The sequence below is a fragment of the Leptosomus discolor genome, chromosome Z (genome assembly GCF_034619465.1).
Source record: "Leptosomus discolor isolate bLepDis1 chromosome Z, bLepDis1.hap2, whole genome shotgun sequence".
In the NCBI taxonomy this organism is placed as follows: domain Eukaryota; kingdom Metazoa; phylum Chordata; class Aves; order Leptosomiformes; family Leptosomidae; genus Leptosomus; species Leptosomus discolor.
In genome coordinates this window covers 32,873,816-32,895,033 of record NC_141419.1, presented here as the reverse complement: position 1 = coordinate 32,895,033, position 21,218 = coordinate 32,873,816, and the positions used below count along the sequence as shown (strand labels likewise).

General features: G+C 38.2%; 1 protein-coding gene across 2 annotated transcripts in view; it reads left to right on the top strand.

Moving 5' to 3' along the window:
* Positions 1-659: 659 nt before the first annotated feature.
* Positions 660-21,218, top strand: part of SLC24A2 (solute carrier family 24 member 2) — a 116,946-nt gene continuing 96,387 nt past the window's right edge. For both annotated transcript variants that reach the window (XM_086479383.1, XM_086479382.1), the window contains exon 1: positions 660-1,595. In XM_086479383.1, coding sequence (XP_086335509.1) covers positions 660-1,595 — 936 coding nt within the window. The remainder of the gene's footprint in view (positions 1,596-21,218) is intronic.

The following is a 21,218-nucleotide window of genomic DNA, read 5'->3' as shown; positions in this document are numbered from 1 at the left end:
GCTCTATGCATGCGTAATGTTTCAGTTAATACCACCTCAGCTGCCTAAAGGTCTGATGCCATGCTTGTTGGCACTTTGATTGCTTTTTCGTACATTATTGCCCCTGCATTTGGGTTTGGATGTTACATGATCATGGTGGAAAGTAATTACAGAAGGTAAAAATCTTTGGTATATCCATTAAAGTAGTAGTTTCTTCATTTTTCTTCATTTTTACGCAACATTTGGCGGCAGTTTTTACCTTCAGCTGGGGGTTTTTGTCAGCAACTGAGGAGAGCAGTGGCTCAGAGGCATATGAGAGGCATAAATGATCTGAGTATTGATAGGCTCTTATCTGCAGGGTTACTGCTGAAATGAACAGATCGTTGCTGCATCCGATGGGATGTGGCAGGGTTTCATGTTACACTTGGTAATATTCTGCTTTAAATTCTAAATTTAACCCAATCTGTAAAATGGTTTTTGGAAGCTTCTAATCACATGCTGTTTCACTAAAATTAATAATACCTCTTTGTCCTTTTAAGATGAATGAAGAAGATACTTCCTATGAAGAGTGAAAGTACTTGATTCTGGGAAAACTCTTGAAGAACTTCTAACTTCAAACCTGGAGAAAAGTATGAAGGAACAATCCATCTGACTCTGTCAGCATCCACACAGAACGCAAAATGGCTCTTCAGAAAAAAAATGTTGCTGGTGTCTTGGAGGAGTGGTGTTTGGAGGAACCGCTGTTCAGTTGCAGACGACACCAGAATGTTAGGAAAAAACTGAGACTGATACGAATTATAGGGCTTCTTGTCAGTGTAGTGGCCATTAGTACTTTCTCTCTTTCATTTGGTGCCTTTTTCAAGATGGAACCACATAGCATGGTGTTGGCCAGCAGCCTAGATAGCCAAAAGCTGGTGCGTGGGCACCAAAGAACTCTGTTGGATTTCATGGAACAGAATGAAAACGGCACTCCAGACCCACACACTTCTATGAAGTACGAAGCTGAGCCTGACAATGCAACAGATGATCATGCCAAGGGAGAGTACCCCGAGGACCTTTTCTCTCTTGAGGAGAGAAGAAAGGGAGCAGTGATCCTCCATGTAATTGGAATGATTTACATGTTTATAGCCTTAGCCATAGTCTGCGATGAGTTCTTTGTTCCTTCCTTGACTGTCATCACTGAAAAACTGGCCATATCTGATGATGTGGCAGGGGCAACCTTCATGGCTGCTGGTGGGTCAGCCCCAGAACTCTTCACTTCTTTAATAGGAGTGTTTATATCCCACAGCAATGTTGGCATTGGTACAATAGTGGGATCTGCCGTGTTCAATATCCTGTTTGTTATTGGAATGTGTGCTTTATTTTCTAGAGAGATTTTGAACCTTACTTGGTGGCCACTCTTTCGAGATGTGTCCTTTTACATCATTGACTTGATCTTGCTAATCATCTTTTTTCTGGATAACTTGATCATGTGGTGGGAAAGCTTAACACTCCTGACAGCATATTTTTGCTATGTGACTTTCATGAAGTTCAATGTTCAAGTAGAAGAATGGGTGAAGAAATTTTTAAACAGGAACAAGGTTGAGAAGGTGACAACAGCAGATGCTGAAGGAAAGGTTGGTCTATTTTTAATTAACATGTATGTAATAATGTCCTTGTAAGTGCTGAGCCCTTCTATGTTATGAGGATCCTAATATAGTATAAAAAAGGTCCATATTTTGCTAAAAGGTCTTTTTGTTTAATCAGTCCAATAGGATTGAAAATATAAAACATGAGGTAGCCTTGTAGTAAATCAATAGCTTTTAACTCTAGAATGGTCCTAATCACACTGAAAGCAAGAAAAAATGCCAGCAAAAAGACATAAACCTTTACTCAGCGTTTTGGCACATCGATGAGGTCTGAGATACAGCTTCTATTTTTTTCCCTAAGCCTTTGGATTAAGTGGTAGCAATATCTGGGGCAGATCTTGGGACAAAATTTGGGTTTTTAAAGACTTTTAATGCACTTTCTTCTTCAAAAAAGCAAATCACTCAGAACAGTATACAAAGGCATTTTTAAACATGTTTTTCATCTACTGATGCTGATATACCATATTAACTTAGAGTTGTAATTAGTGGCAATTACATGAAAAGAATCTCTGGAAAAACAGTGACCACAATGGCAAAAGGCAGAGGTTCTCTGTTTAAGCAGGATGGTTTCCCAGACATGGTGTTTGCAACTAAGTAAACTAATTTTTGGCCTAATACCTGGTCACAAGGGGAGAAGGGAATTTATGCACAGAGGACTCGGTAAGTCTTCGGCAATTATTATCATCTTTTAAACAGCTCTCTTCTTAAAGCAGGCTATATTTGAGGGACTTACAAAGCTGAACCCATAAATACTTATGTATGTAGCAGTATGTTAATTGGATGTTTAATAGTGAAATTGAAATGTCTGGTTTCATATGACAATAGGATAATTCATCAGATAAAGTTTTATTACCTAGTAATTATTCAAGTATTGGGGAACTGTTCAATGTTTTGCTTCTTTTGTTTATCAGCCCTGCATAAGCGCTATAGAAGAGACACAATCCACTGATACAAGTGTACAGGAATGTAAACAGAAGAATAGAGAGAGGGAGCACCTGTAATTATAGACAGGGGCTACCTGCCTGTGACTCACAGAAAACTGATGATTCTGCCTATATGCCTAACTTTGAAGAGAGAGATTGATATTTTAGGAGTACAGACAGGTGCTTTCAGTTTAGGACAAGCCACAAAAAAGTCCACCAAAAATAAAACTGGAAAAGTCTCCGTTTTTTAATTTTCTAACAAAGTTTAACACCTATAGACTTAACTTGTAAATTTATCTTTTCCTTTTTGTTCTATTACTTTTCCAAAATCAGAATGCTCATCTTCATCTTCCTCAAAATGTGTAATTGGGATTTTATAAGTAAATGAAAAGAAGGGTCAACACCAATGAAGTATTTGTCCTAATGAATAAAGGGCTTCTTTAACTACATTAGTTGGTTGCTAAATAATGTGTTATTTCACAGTGCATTGTAAGTGCTTTGACAGTTTGTGCTAAATGTGTGCAATGATAGGAAGAGACTATGGTATATGAAGCAACCATTTAGTGCACCTTCATCTGTCCATAAACTGGATTTGAAGGACATGTGAGTCTGTAACTGGTCTTAAACCAGTCAATATGAAAAGCAACTGCCTTGGGTTGTCCAGGCTATAGGGTGGAATGGAGCAGCTTTATACCATGGTAAGCGCTCAATTATTTTCAACTGGATAGAAGAATAAATAATTTGTAAGGCATATTGAACATAATAAATGTTTAATATATGCTAGATGGACTTGATTTTAAAAAGATACCTTTTGGAGTACTGATTTATTGTTTCTTTTTCTTATTAATTACTTGTTCTTAGAGTGTATTCATATTATAGATGCACAGAATTGAGATAGGGAGTTAAAATCAGAGAACTGGGTACTTTTCCTTAAAACACAAGCTTTGCATCGTATGTTTCATGAAGATATTTTTCATAAATTAACTTGAAATTAATAAAAATGATAAAATAATGTATTTGTAAATCATTGGGGGGTAGAGGGGGATGAAAGAGATGCTCTAATTTTGTTGCAGTTTAGCTAATATGTATTTTCTGCTTCCTGGGGAAAATAGCTTCTGAAGATATCAGACCATGTATTTCTTCTCTGAGCCATGCTTTAAAGACAGATTTTTGAATATTCAGCTAACACACTGAAATTATAACTCATTAGGATTTATTTTACTATTCAGCTAACGGCATTTAGCAGGATGAGTGATACTTTCTGATACCAAGGATGTCACAGATTTTGTTCTTCAGAAATAGTCTCACTGAAGTTGTGTTCACTTATTTACTGTTATTAAAGAATTGATTTTCTTGCTTTTAAAATAAAAAAAAACCCAAAGAAGAAAGAAAAACTATGACATGTAATCCCAAGCCTGATAGAAAGGCCTAGGATTTTCAATTTGAAAGTTACTGCTTAAAGAAAAGGATAATATGTTTTGTAGTCTGAGATGTGGTGCCTAGTAGTAAATGTCATGCACGTAGGTGCTTATTTTCCTAACCAGTGGGGATTATAAGTATTGCAGAAGTGATTTTCCTTTTGGTGGCAAAGGATGTGTCATTTCTACAGTGTTAATCTGTTAGCCTAGATTGCTTCCAGTCATTAAGAGTGTGCTATGTCAATGCAAAATAAAATTATATATAATCAAATTAGTATCTCAAATGCCTAATTTGCTGTCTCATTTGTTTTCAATGGAAACGTCTTCACACCTCCCCCCCCCCCCCCCCCCCCCCATTTGGGCAGAGAATTGCCAGGCAGCTCTCTGGAATCGGTGGGTTAGGCTGCCTTGAAAGCACTTTATTTCAGGAGCGTATAGAAAATTCTCTTCTTTCCTCTAACCCATACTCCTTCTGCCTATCTGTTGTTAATTCTGCTGTTGCCAAACTGGCAAGTGTTCTGCTAAAAAAACGTGCCTACCATATTTAAGACTTTGTGTTGTAATCTGAAAACAGCTAAACAACGTTGAGAGATCTAAATAAGGCATCATAAAGCTGGATAGTTGAAGGGTTAGGTGTCTTACTAGCAAGTTAGTATCAAAGAGTAAAAATCTGATCAGATGAAAAATGTCTTCAGATACTAAAATGTATTTTGATGTTAATTTTAGTACTTTTTTATCAGTCATCTTGAAAGACTGAAGAAAATTTTACATTCTCAAAAAGACATTCCTCATGAAAAAAGGGTCTTAGATATGAAATTATTTTTCTGCTTAGCTGTCATTTGTTCTAGATGTATTCATTGGGTTGCTAGAATGCATATGTATCTCTAGATGTGTTTTAGATTCCTTTATCTCTTCCCCGTTTTTTAAGAATTAAAGCACTTTTTTGTGCTAGAAGACTGAATATTCAAACAATTGCTTTTTTGAATCTTATATTCTTCAGTGTGTCAGTTAGTTGTAGAAATGTGAATGCAGACAGAGTAACCTATATGAATTTCATTGTGCTCTTTATTTTCCTTCACAAGCTTTCAAAGTACAGTCTGGGTTCTTAAAGCATACAGGTTGAGAAAATCTGGTAGCTTGAATTTTGGCAACAATTTGGTGACACATGAGAACAGACTACAAGTTTTTTGCATTTAAGGGTTCATGGGGTGCACTGGCAAGGTCGTGTTTGAACTGTGAATAGTCTCATGCCCTGTCTCGACCTCAGGGAAACCTGATGGCAGTCTGATGCTGATGAGCTACAGAGATCGCTGTGACAAGGGTGGAAAAAGGGAGGAAAGATGAAAAAGCAAGACAGCATGAAAAGACAGAATAAAAACCAGATGGCTAAGTTCTACAGTGTAAGGTGGTGTATGGCATATGCAGACCAAGATGGATCTCTGACAAGTGACACTGAGCCCTGTGGATTGCCCTGAATGGGCCCTGCAGTAGGTAGTGTGATCCTACCACCAGGTACCTCCAAAAATTCCTTCTGGCCTAACTTATTCTGTGGTGTGTTTTTTAGGTTTTATGTAGTTATCCTGCAAAGAACAGATGAATTTTTGGGACTGGGGAGGAAACTGATATTAAGTCTACATCTTCCTGAGTTGAGTGAAGGTGTTTAAAAACAGAAGCTTGACAATGAGTATAATGGACAGGAAGAGGAAAATGAAAAAAGCTGACGTACAAAGTTCTTAACAGTAAGACGACATTCTGCTAAGGTTTCAGTCTTTTCTTTGTAGTCTGTAATGGTGAAGGCATGTTGAATATATTAGACCATGGTAAAACATCATGTGAAATTACATTTCAGTTTTTAAGTACTTTTTTTTTTTTTTGTAATGTAGCGTGGAGATCATTGCAGAAATACTTGAATACGATCACTCAGTAAATAACTCAAAACAGTTCTGTTTGGCAACTAGGAGAACAGAATGTGGGTGGCCCAGGGATATTGTGCAATGACATCTGTTTCACTGACAGTACAATTTTAGATAAATAACTTATGGTATATACAAGACAGTTACAGTGTTCTACATTTACAGAGAACTGCATTTGGAAAATGAGCTATTTTTACCAACAAGACATAGTTTGACATTATTTTATTGCCAATTTTGTTGTCGTAAGAAACTTGAATAGCTTGTGTGTGATGTTTTAAGATCTATACTGATCTCAAGTGTTACCACATTGTATTTAATGGCAGTATTTGCATTGTAAAGGAAAGATTGTTAACAGTGTTTTTAGGTACTTCTCTACTTGGTGGCTGTATTAACACTGCGCACACACACTCAGTTATTATTTATGATCTAATATGTGTTTGTTTAAGGAAAAACACAAATTACCTGCATGCATACAGGAAAATCTGGAAATTGCAAAAGGTCTGAGTTTGTAGCTGGTTTGAAGTCCTGAACAGTTCTTTTCCAGGGCTTCTTAATGTTGAATCCACAGACTCAGAAACTGTAACTCTATCTATAGAATAAACTTTCTTCTCTCGCCACCACCAAAAGACATTTTAAAGTGGTGTTTCATAGTTCATGGGGAGATCGAAGTATTATTCTACAGGTATTTCACAGTTGGTCTACTTGTGCAAGGATGTGTGTGAATGTAGAGCTGTGAGTATCTGGATCTTGCATACCAACGTGTATGTTGGAACACGAGCATCATCACTGTCCTTGTACTATGTTGATTTTTTTTTGTAAAAGCCTGGTTTTGTTTTATGTTTTATCTCAAAAACATTCAAGTTAATTCTGTGCTAACTTGGTGTTACTCCAGTAGCAGTAACTGTTGCCTTGAGTATTTAGCATTGTTGATTCAATTTAGGGCTATTACTGACATACCCAAGGGCTGATAGTTTATATATGCAACCGTTAGTACAGTGAAATGGATACTATTCTCAGTTTATTTTAGCACCTCTCAGTAATTTGTTGACTATAGAGTGATGATTGTAATGGTTTTCACCACTGGAGTCTCTTGGTTTTGTATGTACGTACCCTGGTGATGAGCAGAAAGTGACAGCATGGCAATGCACACTATAGATTACATGCTCTTAAGTCATGGCCATTCACTAAGATTCATTACCAGCCCTTGCTAATTGTGCTGGGAAAGGGAAGGCTAAAACTGTGCCACTTCTAATTAACAGCAAGAGGACAACATATCCATCAATATTTTGAAAAATAAAAAGCATATGTAATTAGAAAGAAGTCAGATGATACTTGTTGGAGGCTGCACAAAGCCAGCTGTGTTGGCAGATGTTTACCATGCTGTATTTCAGAAGAACTCAGACATGATTAATTTCATTGTGCTAGAAGCTGTACAAAGAGAGGAATATGTAGTCCCAAAGTCTGAAGACTTTATAAATGTTTTTCCTTCTGTCATCTCAGTCTTGGGTACTTTGGTCCAGATCCTCAAGAGAATGTGGGAGCTACAGGAAACTATAGGTGGAATTTCAGTCCCCAGGTCAGTATAGAAGATCTCAAAATGTCAGCCTGCTTTAGGGCACTTAAACTCTGAAGGAACTTCACTTTTAAACAGAGATCTTCAGATGCCATAGTTTTGCTTCCAGACTCACTCAGAAATGCCAGGCCCAAGTGGAGCAGCATGATGCTGCTTTTCTATCTAACCCACATTCCTCTACTTTTTTCTTCAAGCTAGCTCTCCAGATTTACCTCCCAGGCTAATACTTAACAAAATCCAATGGCTTTTGCAAGCTCTTCAGATTCTGGTGGTGAGAGTGCTCAACTTTTATGCAGTCATATTCACGTCTTCCACATTCACTGCTCACTTTATGTGCCCTACTCATCATATAACTTTTGGGTGGCAAGGCACAGCTGACTCCCCTACTTTTTCTGGCCTTATTGTAAAAGGCAATAGTGAGCCCTGCACACCATTATTTTAAAGCGTGCGTGTAGGTACATGTTTTTTCTAAAGTGTGGGATGTGGGTGGTGGAAGCTGCCCTCGGGCAGTGCTTGCTGCAGTGTTGAGGGTGCCACAGTACAGTTTTGGGCACTGCTGACTTTAGGGTGGCCTTGGCCTTTCTGAGTGGTGACACTCCCTAGGCAGACAGCGCTATACCACCAGGGCCACATGCCAAAACCTTAGGTTTGATGAAGAATATCGGATCTGCTAATGATCTGGGGGTTTGTTGGTTTTATTAGCAGGAGTCAGTTTTCCACTGCCGACTGTAGAAGTGAGAAAACAGCCCCATTTGGGTCCTTTCTCCTTCTGAAGTTGCTTCCAAGGATTCAGGCATTTTGCTTTTGTAACTGTAGAATAAAATTATAACCAAATTGAATTTGTTACTGCATAATGGATAGTATGTTCATACTGAAGAAAGTCCTGTAACAAAAGCGAGTACAAGTGGAAAAATGTGATGGTCAGGACAGTTCTTGAAAATAAGGTACGTGCCACACTTGCCTTGTTTTTGTTGAAAACCAGGCTTTTTAACCATAGAAATTAGAGGCCTTCTGTCCATAAAACTTTTGAAAGGACTAAATCTAAAATGGACGGTCTGGGTTCTTATTCTCTGTTGCTTGTGGTTGGACTGGTTGGACATTTGTGTATTTTATAAAGATGCTGTAAGGCAACATGGGATATGGACATTTATTAACCTTTTTACCCCTTAGGTAGAAACAACAGACATAGAAAACCAGTGAGTGCTTTCTGGTAAATAGCGATCAATACAGTATTTCAAAATTAAAATAGCTTCCCTTGGTCCTTTTGAGCAAAATTCAAAATCTCATTTTAGTCAGCAAAACAAAGGAATATGGAGACAAAGGGAGTCTGAAAGTTTACACTTCAAAAGATCTGTGTGGGATGAATGACTATCAAAAGTGTTTTGTACGTGACGTGTAGAACAAATGGGAAGATGTATTAGAGATGTGTATAAGTAAACAGCAGTAATAGCTATGACAATAGATTAAAACATCTCTTACCTACTTAGCAACCGTTTTTTCTATTTAGAAAATAAACTTTATATTAAAGAATAAAATTTCTTAATTTCTCCCCAGTCATCTACAATGTTTTGCCTAACCTGCAAAATATGACTAATGTGATGTTAATACCTCTGTAGAATAAAGAATGATGTTTCTTTCACATTAACCTGGCTTAGCCATATTCCATTGTATTTCAGCCACCTCTTACTTAAATATCCCTTTTTATTGTTTAACTTAATGGCTCGTTCCATTAAGTAATGGTAGGCACACACTAGAGATTCAAGTTCTTTCTTGGCACTGGCAGCATTTTTAGAACCTAAAATAACATGATAGAGCAAAATCAGATAATTTTAATGAATGTATTGTGCACAGATCAGTTGTTATGCATCATAAGGTGAGATACAGGTGGTTTAGAAAAAGAAGGGTGACTGATTTTGTGATTTTAATCCAAAGCCCCTCATTAAGTACTTCTTTTGAAAAATCACTGTCTTCATTTATCGGTACAAAACAAATACCATAGTAATACTTAGCCGTGCCTTTCAAAATTTGGGAAATCTGGGCTGTCAATGAGAACTTCTTATAGAATGCTTTTGACTGTATTTTTCTGTTTTAACACTGACACAAATGTTTTAACTATTATTAATTTTCATACCAAAGTACTGAGAAGATAAACCATTCACCATCACCCTAGGTTCTTAGACAACTGCATGAAATCACAGTTCCTCCCCTCAGTAGCTCATGGTAGAAAAAGGTAAATGCCATTCAGAGTACCTGGTAAGAAGAATATGATTCATCATGTATGTAATTTTACGTACATTGATGTGTGCTTACTCTTCTATATAGTTAGCATACCATCAGTCTTTTCCTTATCATCCGAGCTGTCACCAAGTTGCTGATTATTTATTACACATAGATGCCTAGGAGGTAATTTAAAGAAATACTTTATTTCTCTATATGATCTAGCAGTAGATCTTTGCAAGTGTCGGCCAATGATGCATCTAGCAGAAGGCAGCATCTTCTGTGTACTAAGACCTAAGTTAAAATAGTAGTGTTGGTGCTCTATTTTGTTTTTTGGGAAAACGGGCAGATCAGATGGTTTGGGTTTAGTTTGGTTTTGTTGTAAATTTGTGTGCTTGAAATTCTTGCAGCTGTATTGTTAAGTGCAGGTCACTGTCACAGGCAAACTGAAAGTCCTGTTAGAGCAGCCTTAGGGCATACTTTTGGCAACCAATTACGTCTGGCAGAAAATACATTGTAATATATTATCACATATTTTGCAGGCAATACCAGTAACTTTGAGGAAATAAGGTTGCTATTTGCTGTCCTTGGTGGTTGGTTTGCTTACATGTGTTCTGATCTGAAAAGAGGAAATAATAAAAAAAAAATGCAGTCTTGGAAAAACAGCCATTGCCTTCCTGGTGGTAGGATTGAGCCTCATGGCCTGGGAGGGCAATGACAGTTTTAAGTGTTGATCCTGTGCTTCTACAGCAGGTGAAGGGCTCAGAGCTCATGTTGCCTCCAAAGCAGCTTTATCTAGCGGTGCAACTACTGCTCTGCGTTAGTCAACGGTGGCTCACTTTGGGTAATTTCACTGTCCCTGTCAGACACAATTTCATCAGGTCAGTTCAAAGAACAGTTACTGCTCAGTTACTGTGTTTTTCACTATTCCATTACTAGACCACTGTCCTCCTGTGTCATTGAAGTTGTGTTCATTTACATCAATAGCCTTAAATAGCGGGGATCTTGGATGACTTCTTCTAAGGTGAGTGTGTGAGAATAGGCTTAAAGGTGTATATGCAATTATATTAATGGTGCTATGAAGTGCTACACTTAAGGGACAAATAGATTGGTGCAAAACAATTTCTTGTTCGAGGAAGAGTAAAGATAGCAGGCATTTTGTACTACATACTACACTGACAAATTAATCATAAATTTTCCTCAGGAATTAATCCTGCTTTATCACCTCTTAACTGCTTACTGCTGGGAGTCTAGTCTAAAGTCAGTGGTAATACCAGTGACATTTATTGCATAACCAGCTAGTGTAAACTTTTCACCCTCTCACATTGCAGTAAAACAGCTCTAGCGGATATAGAGCACTAAGGAAAAGGCATGTCTGCTGTCACAGCCTGTTTGGTGACCTTCAGAGCATTGTTTGAGACCTGTCGAGTTACGTAGGTTTTTGCCTGAGGGAGAATGTTGAAGTTTGCAGGGTTTATAATGCTAGAGGATGAGCACCTCTTCTGGAATTAATCAGATGTTAATTTTGTTTAATTTGTGGTGCAAGCTTTTATCAAATTACTAATTAAATCCCTTTTATTGCTACCAGGCAGAATCACCAAGTTACCTTTTAGCTAAAATTTATGTCAATCGTCTGTTTGAAGGGAAAAAACAACAGATTTTGGAGCTCCAGAATCTGCATTAATAGAATAGTTTGGGTTGGAAGGGAACTTTAAAGGCCATCTAGTCCAACCACCCTGCACTGAGCAAGGACATCTTTAGCTAGATCAGGTTGCTCAGAGCCCCGTTGAACTTCTCTTTGAATGTTTCCACGGATGGGGCTTCTACTCCCTCTCTGTGCAGCCTAGTGTTTCACCACCCTCATTGTAAAAAATTTCTTCCTTATATCTAGTCTAAATCTGCCTTCTTTTGGTTTAAAACCATTACCAAACCATTCTTTTGTCCAGGAATAGTTAGAAATAGTTCATATTACTAAGTTACTTACACTTTTTAAAGCAGTCATCTGAAGTAATTTGAAAGCATCATGCTGTTTAGCAGCTATTTTTTGTTTCTGTATAGTTTTATTGCTATTTAAATATTTCTATTTTTCTGCTTTAATATTCATTGTATGTGTTTGCTACACTTTTGTTTTAAGCAATTTAGAACGCATCTAGGTGGAGGCATATCGTGTTTGAAGGCTTCATCTTGCCTGGATTTTTAAATGCTGCAGTGATACAATTATGACATACTCTGCAAAACTGCGATTAAGAAGTGGTTATTATTTTCACTCTATATTGAAAACCATGAAAAACAGTTGAGTTTTACAGTTCAGAATGAGTTTTTGACCCATATGTATCTTTGAAGCAGGCACAGAAATGCTATTTTCTCTCCAGAAGTCACAGACTGAATATCTGAGTCTCCTCTCACTCAAAACCAACAGCAAAATTCCTCTAAAATTTAGTCAAAGAATGATCATGGGCTAAATTATGGAGGAATATTACCATTGGGGTTTGTGTTCAGTTTCTGAGATAAAATTGCTGACACTCAGAATCCTACTGTACACATTATAATGAAGTGATTTTTGTGAACTTTTAATTGTCTTGTGCTGGACATTTACCATTTGTGTGTGTGTGTATATAGGCACACCTTATGTATACACATGCACATATGCACACATACTCATAAGTCTGAAAGGTGCCGTGTAGGCCATGGAAAAAGTTGATGAGATACAATGCAGATCCATCAGATAGTAATTTGCATGCTTCCTACATTATTTCACCTGTCCTCTGTCTAGTAACCCATTTCCATAAGACTCAGATATTTAAAACTTCTGAGCAGCATATTTCTCATGGTTTTTTTACAGATTAGATGTTCAGAGAAATATGTCTGTGTTTTCTCCTTAAATTTGGACTCCTTCCAACAACAAATCACTTCTGCCTGAGGCCGAGAACATGACGTACTGAGCTATTGACATATTTTGTTATACCTTAATATATCGTATTAGTAACTCCTGCTATCCTGTGCCTCTACAGGGATAGAAACAGGAGGTCTGCATCGCTGGAGAGGGATGATTTCTCACTTTCCAGTGAGGTAATCAGGACTTGATACTGTCATGGGAATGACCCAGGGCACTATTCTTTACTACATGACATTTCATGCAGAGAAAAGGCCATTTCTTATTCAGAGGAAAGGCCAACAGCTGGAATTACAGTAACTAAAATTTGTTACATAAGTAAGAATCTGTGCAGTAGGTTGGGACATGAATTTAAAGTATATTTTCTTCACTTAAAGTATCTATCTAGAAAACATAAGTTGTCTTAAGCAAAGGAAAAGTTACCAGATCCATTCCCTAATTATTTGCAAATATATTAGTACATACATTTTTGAATATATTAATAATTATTTGCAAATATCAATATTTAAAATCAGTATTTTAAAATATATTAGTAATGAAATTGAATTATTTAATTATTTGAATAACTTCCTTTGTCCATTGTTTGCTTGCAGGCAATTCTGTAAGTGTATTTAGAATGTAATACATAGTATATATATTTAGCATCCAAAAACCATGCAACTTTTTCTTTCCTATTAAGGGCCATGGGAAATAAGTGTTGATTTATAATCTGGGACGTGGACATGCATAAAGAAATACAGACTCTCATCTTAAAATAACAGAGATAGGCTTAGTAACAGGCGTGGCCTGAACTGCAAACTCATGCCTTAGTTTTGGATTTAAGGGTCGAGATGTGGTTCTCTCTTTCATTTAATCTTCTTAGAAACCCGTGGCTTTCAAGTCTTATAGAATGTTGTACAGCATGCTGTAGGAAGGTTTATTTCTGCTTGCTTGATTGGATTACTGTGTGCAAGAAAAACAATGGTCAGCATATTGGTGGCAAAATGTTCTTGAGGCAAGGCAGAACATGTGGCGTCTGAGAGAAAGGTGGTACATAGAGTGATGATGAGGCTTGATGAAAACTAACAAACCAACCAAATACCATATAGAGGCTCTCATTTAATTGCATGCTATTTTTGAAGCATCTTGGTAAGCATAATCTTCTTAGCAACCATTTTTGCCGAAGTTCTAAATGTTACTAGATTTCCTGCTTAAGAATTCTTCTCGTCATTAAAATTATTGTCCCTCCTTAAAAATATTAGGAGAAATAGTAGGGAAAAAAAAGTGAAATTGGACTTCAACAAGCCTGTAGGTGTAGACTTTTATGATTCCAAGATTTTTTTTTTTTTTTAAGCGAAAGGACTACAGTAAATATAAGGTAGGATTGAATAGGATTGAACTTGGTGGCAAGTTTTGCTGTTGGTTTTGATGAAAGTGAAATTAAGCCCAAAAGTTGAGAATTATGATCTTGCTGCTTCTCTGGTGTCTCTGTGCCACTGTGTAATTCCAAGCCTCTGAACTGCTCTCCTTCCATATTAAATCACCCCTACCAAACAAACAAATGGTATCTGGTGTGCAATTTCATTTGGACTCAGAGCAAGCAAAAGAGGCTTTATGAGCTTTCTGTGCCCTTGGACTTAAACTAGAAAAGGGCGCTCTGTTTCACAGCCTGATCTGTCCTGTCATGTGGGTAGTTTTTGGATTATTGATAAATCTCAAAGCAATTATTATATGGTGGGCCCGTAACAGTATTTTCTCAGACATCTCATCCCTAGAAACCACTGCTGCCTTCATCACTTTTAGGGGGCCATCTCTTTAAGGAGAATACTGGGTACAGGTAAAGTTAGTCAGTTACTTTCTGAAATGCAGGAAAAGCTACTGCTCTTCAATTAGTTAATTAGTACACATACAGGTGCATTTTTGTGAGTGATACAGTGGAAGAGGACTCTGTGAATAACCTGGCCTTCCTATGCAAAAACAGTATGGAAAAATAAAAAGGCAGACTAACAGGAGGATGGAGCCAGGCTTTCCTCAGTGATGGCCAATGATAGGACAAGGGGCAATGGGTGCAAGCTGGAGCATAGGAGGTTCCGCATTAACATAAGGAAAAACTTTCCCTGTGAGGGTGACAGAGCCCTGGAACAGGCTGCCCAGGGAGGTTATGGAGTCTCCTTCTCTGGAGACATTCAAAGCCCACCTGGATGCATTCCTGTGTGACCTACTGTAGTGGTCCTGCTCTGGCAGGGGTGATTCCAAATTACTGTTTTCTCTGCCACTAAGCAAAATAAAATGCTTATTTAGGTGTTAATCAAGTTGTGAACATTTCATCTGCTCCCCTGGTATTCAGGACAGTGTGTAGATACCACATGTAGTTCTGAAGAGGTGCATGTGGCAAAGAAGCTATGAAGTGAGTTTGTTATTTATAGAAAAGTCACTGGCACTGCAGCCACAGAGACTGTTAACATGTATGATTCATATAATATTTTTCTGGATTATCTTTTTGATAAGATGAGGTGTAATTCTAATTTCCAGAGAATTACATTAGCTAATTAACCCATTCTTTAATTAATTAATTAAATTTTCATTAGTCTTCAATGTGGATTACTGAACATTTTCAATGAATGAATTAAATTATATGTAGCTCCTAAAATGGTGGAGAAATCCCTGTTAGGATTCTGCAACTCCAGCTTCCAAAGGAAAAATGAGTGGTTAATTATGAAAATTCAGGTTACATGTTCTTGCTCCACCTGCTTTTCACTGCCTTTGGAAGTTTTTTTCTTCAAAATTAAATGCTAATTGTTGTTTTCAAATAATTTACGGCATAGTGAGGGAATAGAGCCTGCCATGAGGAAGCATATGTGCATGCAGTCCCTTAACAAAAGGAAATCAGGTTGCAGTCATGGCTTATTCAGGCTTGTTGGTTGAGTTTGGGCAAGTAATTCCTTTCCCTGTGTCTCAGATCCCCTCAGACTTGTAAAATTGTATATGCCTGCCTTATTCATTTGTAGAATAAAAACCTTGGATGTCCTTGAATGTCATTCCGTTAAACTAAGCAGCGCTACCACATCTGTGTGTAGCAAGAAGACAGTGGCATTTCACTCATGAAATGTAGAACATCATCTGTTTGTTCCTGCTGCAGTGTGTTCTGACTACCACCCTTTTTTGATATCATCAGTGAGCTGTCAAAGTAGTGATTATAGCATCATCTTGTATCCGTATAAGGTTAAAAGAGTAAGGCATAAGGATAGGAAATCAGTAATGAGAAACAGGTGGTTATTTAAAAGGCAAAATTCCTCCCATTACCTTGAGGATTTGATGCCATAGCTCATTCTTATCCACGTGTTATTTCATACTAACCACAGATTTTGTACCATATGTAGCACTGTACATTTACCATGGAAAACTGCTATTTACCGTCTTCCCTTTGCTGGACCCCTCTGAGACATGAGTCCATTCTTCCTAAGTGTAGGGGATGGGGTGCAGAAGACCAGCCAATGCCAAGCCTCAGCCAGTGCTCCCTGACCTCTTTTAGGGCAAACACTGTTTGTAATTTGTTCACCAAGCCTCTTCTAGCAAGGAGAATAAGGAAAACCAGCAGGTTTTGGGCAACAAACTGTGACCTACCTGTTTTCCTAATATCTTGACATTTCTGTTCTGTGATGTGTCAGGTTTGCCAGGTACTGTCAGGGACTGAGACTGTTGTGTCACTGTTTCCCAAAGTGTGGGCCTAGAAACCCTTTCTGGCAGCAATGTGCTTCCTGATGCCGAAAGCAGGAGAATCTGTTCTTTCAACTCCAAATGTCAGCTAGGGATTGCCAAGAGCTGACCAGCTGCATGGGGCTGGCTTTCTGTTTGCAGTAGATGGGTATCACTGTTGTTGGTTTTAATGGGTTTTTGATAGAGTCAGAGAGCTAGAAGAACTTTTTGTAATTGCAGCATGCTCTGTGCAGAAAGTGATGACCATTAAGATGCTGCTTGGCAGCAAACATTGTGGAAAATAGGAGTGGGATTTTCCAGCTCTTGATGACATCCTGTACCTTGCTGACTTTTTGTATTGGAAGGGAGCTGTATTGCCCAATATTAGCCCCCCAAACAAGGAGAACTTTGCTGGAAATCTAGGCTTGAGAAAAAAAGAACTATTACCATAGAATGTGTGCTATGTTCCTAATGCAAGAAGCTTACTTAAGTTCGAGAAGCTATATGGGATGAATATAAAGCTCAGTGTTGAGCAGAACTGCTCATTTCTGTAAGTAGAAATCTGTCTTCCTTTATGAATTTTACATTTGGTAAAATGCAGCACCATTTCCTGTGAAAATATCTGCTGCCTTATTCGGTGTACTTCCAAAATATGGTGCTACTGTAGACAAAGTTCTATGTCCACTACGTGAATTTATTCCTTGTAAAATGCCTAACAGTTTAAAAAAGAGTTACAGGGTAAATGTTTTTGTGTGATTGAACTGCGTGTGGTGACTGCTGGCAGTGCTCCCCTGGGCCTGTGGTGGCAGTTATGTTGGTTTTGGTTACTTCCACTTGGCTATTGTGTGTCCAGGGCAGCATGAACCCTCCAAATTGGAATTTAGGAGAAAAAGTTTAATTGAAATTAGAAGGTAAGATTAGATGTAATACTGAAAAGTTAGGCTCCTTATCAGCAGAAACAGTTGTTTCTGATGTTTTCCAGTCTTTTACTTTAGGAAGGTTGCTAGCATTTCCAGCACAGCATGTATGCTGATGATACACTTGTCATGAAGTACACTTCTTTTATTAATGCTGCTATCATGTAAATCCCGCTCAAGATATAGGAGTGACTGTGTTTTCTCGGAGGCAGATCCAGCCAACCGTGTGTTTTTGTGACAGCTGGCAATTTCCATCACATGCTTAAAAGCTCATGGCCTGATTTTTTTTCCACTGTTTCATGAGTTATTAGGTTGTTAGAGTGTAAGACACAGTTCACAAAAAAAAAGGTATATAACTGGATATTTGGAAAGCAAAATAATAATTTGCTGAGTCTATTTGTTTGTCGTATGAGCCAGAAAAAAATGATATGCACCTTATCTAAGGTTTCAACAAAATCGTATCTGAACAAAGCTAAAAGAACCCTACAACCTTAAAGCATTAGCAAGTCTAAATTGCTATTCTAAATTACTCTTCTAGCATGCTGTGGAGTTAATCATGGCTTAGGTATCAGTGGATCGCAAATTAGTAGGCACAGAAATGAGCAATGGTTTGCTATTATAAAAGATACATATCAGGAGTTGCTCAGACCATTTGTAAGTGTCATGTAAATTAGGAGTCTTGAGGTTAATATTTCTGCTCATGTTGATAAAAGAGGAGCTGAGGACAGTCAAGAGAGGTTCAGATGTCAGCTTTCACTGTCATATATGCAGTGTTTTGCTGATAGGTGTGCAGATGCATTTTAATTGGGTCCAAGATGCAGCTTGGATATGCTAGCTCTCTGTCAGTATAATTGAGTAAAGTACATATTGACAGTATGCCTAGGGCATTTAATCTGTGTATAATGACAGCAGAGGATTCTGCTTACCAAAGAGGAGAAACCAGAATAGCCAAATGTGTGTGCATTCCTGCTGTGATGTGTTCCCATTACAGATACATGCTAGTCCTTGAGCAGAAAGAGACATAAATAACAGAAGAACCAGTCCCTTCCCTTTTTATGTCTGTATTTATTTAAATTTGTGACAGAGCATCTGGTTCTCAGAGGACAGCTCCTCTGGAAGAATTTAGGGTTGCAAAGATTAAAACAAAGATGGTACTCATCACACTTGCCCCCAAATAAATGTAACAGTACTACCAGTTCTTCGACAATTAAAAAGTTTTCATGTGTATATAGAAACTGAAATCAGAAAGACAATGTGTAATAGTGCCATCTGGTGACCTTCTTTCTGATTGTGGAGTGAAAATATGTGATTCAACATAAGACATTTCACTTAGAAACACAAAAAGCCTTTAAAATTAATTTTTTAGATTCAAACTCCCTTGAAGTTCAGAGTTAACAAGTGAGGATATTGCTTCAATGCATTAGAGATAGCTGAGGGCATGAGTATGAAATGCTGGAGAGTGTTTGTTTCTCTAGTGGTATTGACATTGAAAAAATGGCACACTTTTTAAATACCCTGATAGGCATATGCAGCTTCTCACTTCAGCAGGTTTGATGATGAAGTCAGCTTATGATTAAAACACTGTTTCTCCAGCAAGTAGGATGACGCCTCCTGTAATGGGCCAGCCTTTCTGTTGTTGATTAGAGCTGTTTCATCATGGCGTTTGTCAGAGGGCTTGATCTCCCCTGGGAGCAGCAGATTCTCCACACTGCTGCAAGCCCTGGCATGCAGTCACTTGCTTTGTCCTTATCTAATGGGGCTTAAGATCCTCTGCAGCTTCTCAGCTGAAAAGAGCAACAATGAAATATAAATACAGGATCCTAGCTTTGCAGGTGAACAGCTTGGAAGTCTTGTCTCTGTGTCCTGGCTGGGCCTACTCAGAGGAAAGTCAAGAAACCTGGTAGTGTCTTGCTTAACAGCAGCTGAGATAATGAAAGATCACCTTAAACGTTTTTCTCTAGATATGTTTCCTGCTTTCTGCACCACCTTGTTTTTAGAGAGGGAGGAGAAAGGAGATACAGTTGTTCTGGTTTGAGAACTAAGTAACAGAAAACTAATGCATGTACACTGTAGTTATAATAAAATATGGTATCACATTTCCTTCCCAGTGATTATAGTCACTTGTAATAAGAAGCACCCTCCACCTAACTATGCAGATAATTATTTACCCAGACTTTAGGCCAGAAGGTAATAAATGCTGGCACAGATAAGTCATTGTGTGAATCATGTACAACAACTAAGTTGATGAAAAGGTCTGGATATATGTGGGATGATTTTCAGTAAGTTGCCAAAGTTGCAGTATATTAATATAAATATACAAACAAATAAGTACGTTTAACAGGCAGACTATACTCGCAAATACTATGATTTTAGTTTCTGGCAGTAGTAAAAAGAAATACTGCAAGGCACATGCCTGCAGAAGTATTTTGCACTTCAGGACCTTAAATTCTGGAAGTCAGATGCCCGTGTTATATTTTATGAGCTTGAAAGAGACTACTATAATTTCAGTTTTCTTTTTTTTAATTGAAGGAACTTGTTTGTATATATTGCTCCTCTGAGCACAGAGAATGTAAGCAAGCTTATTGAAATAAACAGCTTACATTAAAGTACCTCTAATGAGGTTCTGCATTTAGAATCACGCCAGGGCTGAGGCTGAATCTACCTCTGGACATTGTCCAGTGCCACCGCACCTCAGGCAGGCTCAGCTACTGCAGGCTGCTCAGGGCCATACCTGGTTGGATTTGGATGTCTCCAAGGCGGGAAACTCCACACTGCTCCTGGTAAACCTGTTCTACAGGAAAAAAAGATTTTCTTCCAAAGGTCAAGAAGAAATTTCTTGTGTTTCAGTCTGTGCCATTGCTTCCTGTCCTTTCCCTGAGCACCACTGAGAAGAGTCTGGCCCCTTTACACCCTCCTGTCAGGTATTTACACACGTGCGTAAGCTCTCCCTGAGCCTTCTTTCCTCCAGACTGACCAGCCCCAGCTCTCTCAGCCTGTCCTCCTGTGACATGCTCTGGTCTGTGTACTACCCTGAACACCTGGAATGGTAAATGGGCAATTATGTTTTCTTTCCTATTGGCAAATCCAGGAATTCAGCCTCTCTCCTGAAACTGAAAACTGTCAGTATTTTATGTTGTTATTTTCATATCTGATTATTCGTTTTCTGTGGGTTGTGTGAGATCACCATTAATTTTATATAGACTCCCCTCACTTTTGTTTCATACCTGAAATGAAAAGGAAGCAAGAAATTAAATTAAGCTGGGTCACATACACATGTCCTTTCATGACAGCTGATTGTGCATTAGGCACTCTGAGGTTAGAAAGAACCTGAGAGTCCAGTTTTTAGCCACTTTGCAGTAAGAATGGGCAAGGTGTATTTGTATGCTGTATGATATGTGTTACAGACACTCTTGTCCCAGATCAAGGTTGTAGATTTTGCAGATTGAATTCTTTCTGATGTATTTTGGCTTAAATAGCTTCAGAACGGGAAGCCTTCCTCTGTGCAGCACTAGGTTGGAGGGAATGATATGGAAAGTTGCTTTGACATTGGTCTTCTGGATTCCCTGCTGTCTATTTAACATACCTTAGAGAAAACACACAAAAAAATGGACATATGGAGAGGAGATAAAAGAACTCATTACCTGATGTCCTTGAAGAGCATGGTACAAGCCAAAGGAGAGCAACCTTCCTTCTGGTGCAGATGGAATGAGAACGAGTGGGCAATGGGGCATTTTTCTGATGGGGCTACAAAGTAAAAGATGCTTGTTGAAAATACTTGAGATATGCCACCTTTTCATAGCATGAACCCATTCCTATGGATCAGTTTCACTGTCTTACACAGGACAGTGCCATGGCTTCCTCTTGCTGGAGAAACACTGAGTAGTGCAGAACTGACAGAAAAGATTTGGTCCAGGAGAACAAAAAAAGCAAGGTATCCTAAAGCACCACTAATGTCAGGTTCTGGAGAGTTAGTGTACATTACAGAAATCCTTTAATCTTTCTGTTTTCTGTTGGTGCATGAGCCTGCTATGAGGTATCCTTGAGATTATGAAGAAACAAGGTTAATGGGGACAAAACATACT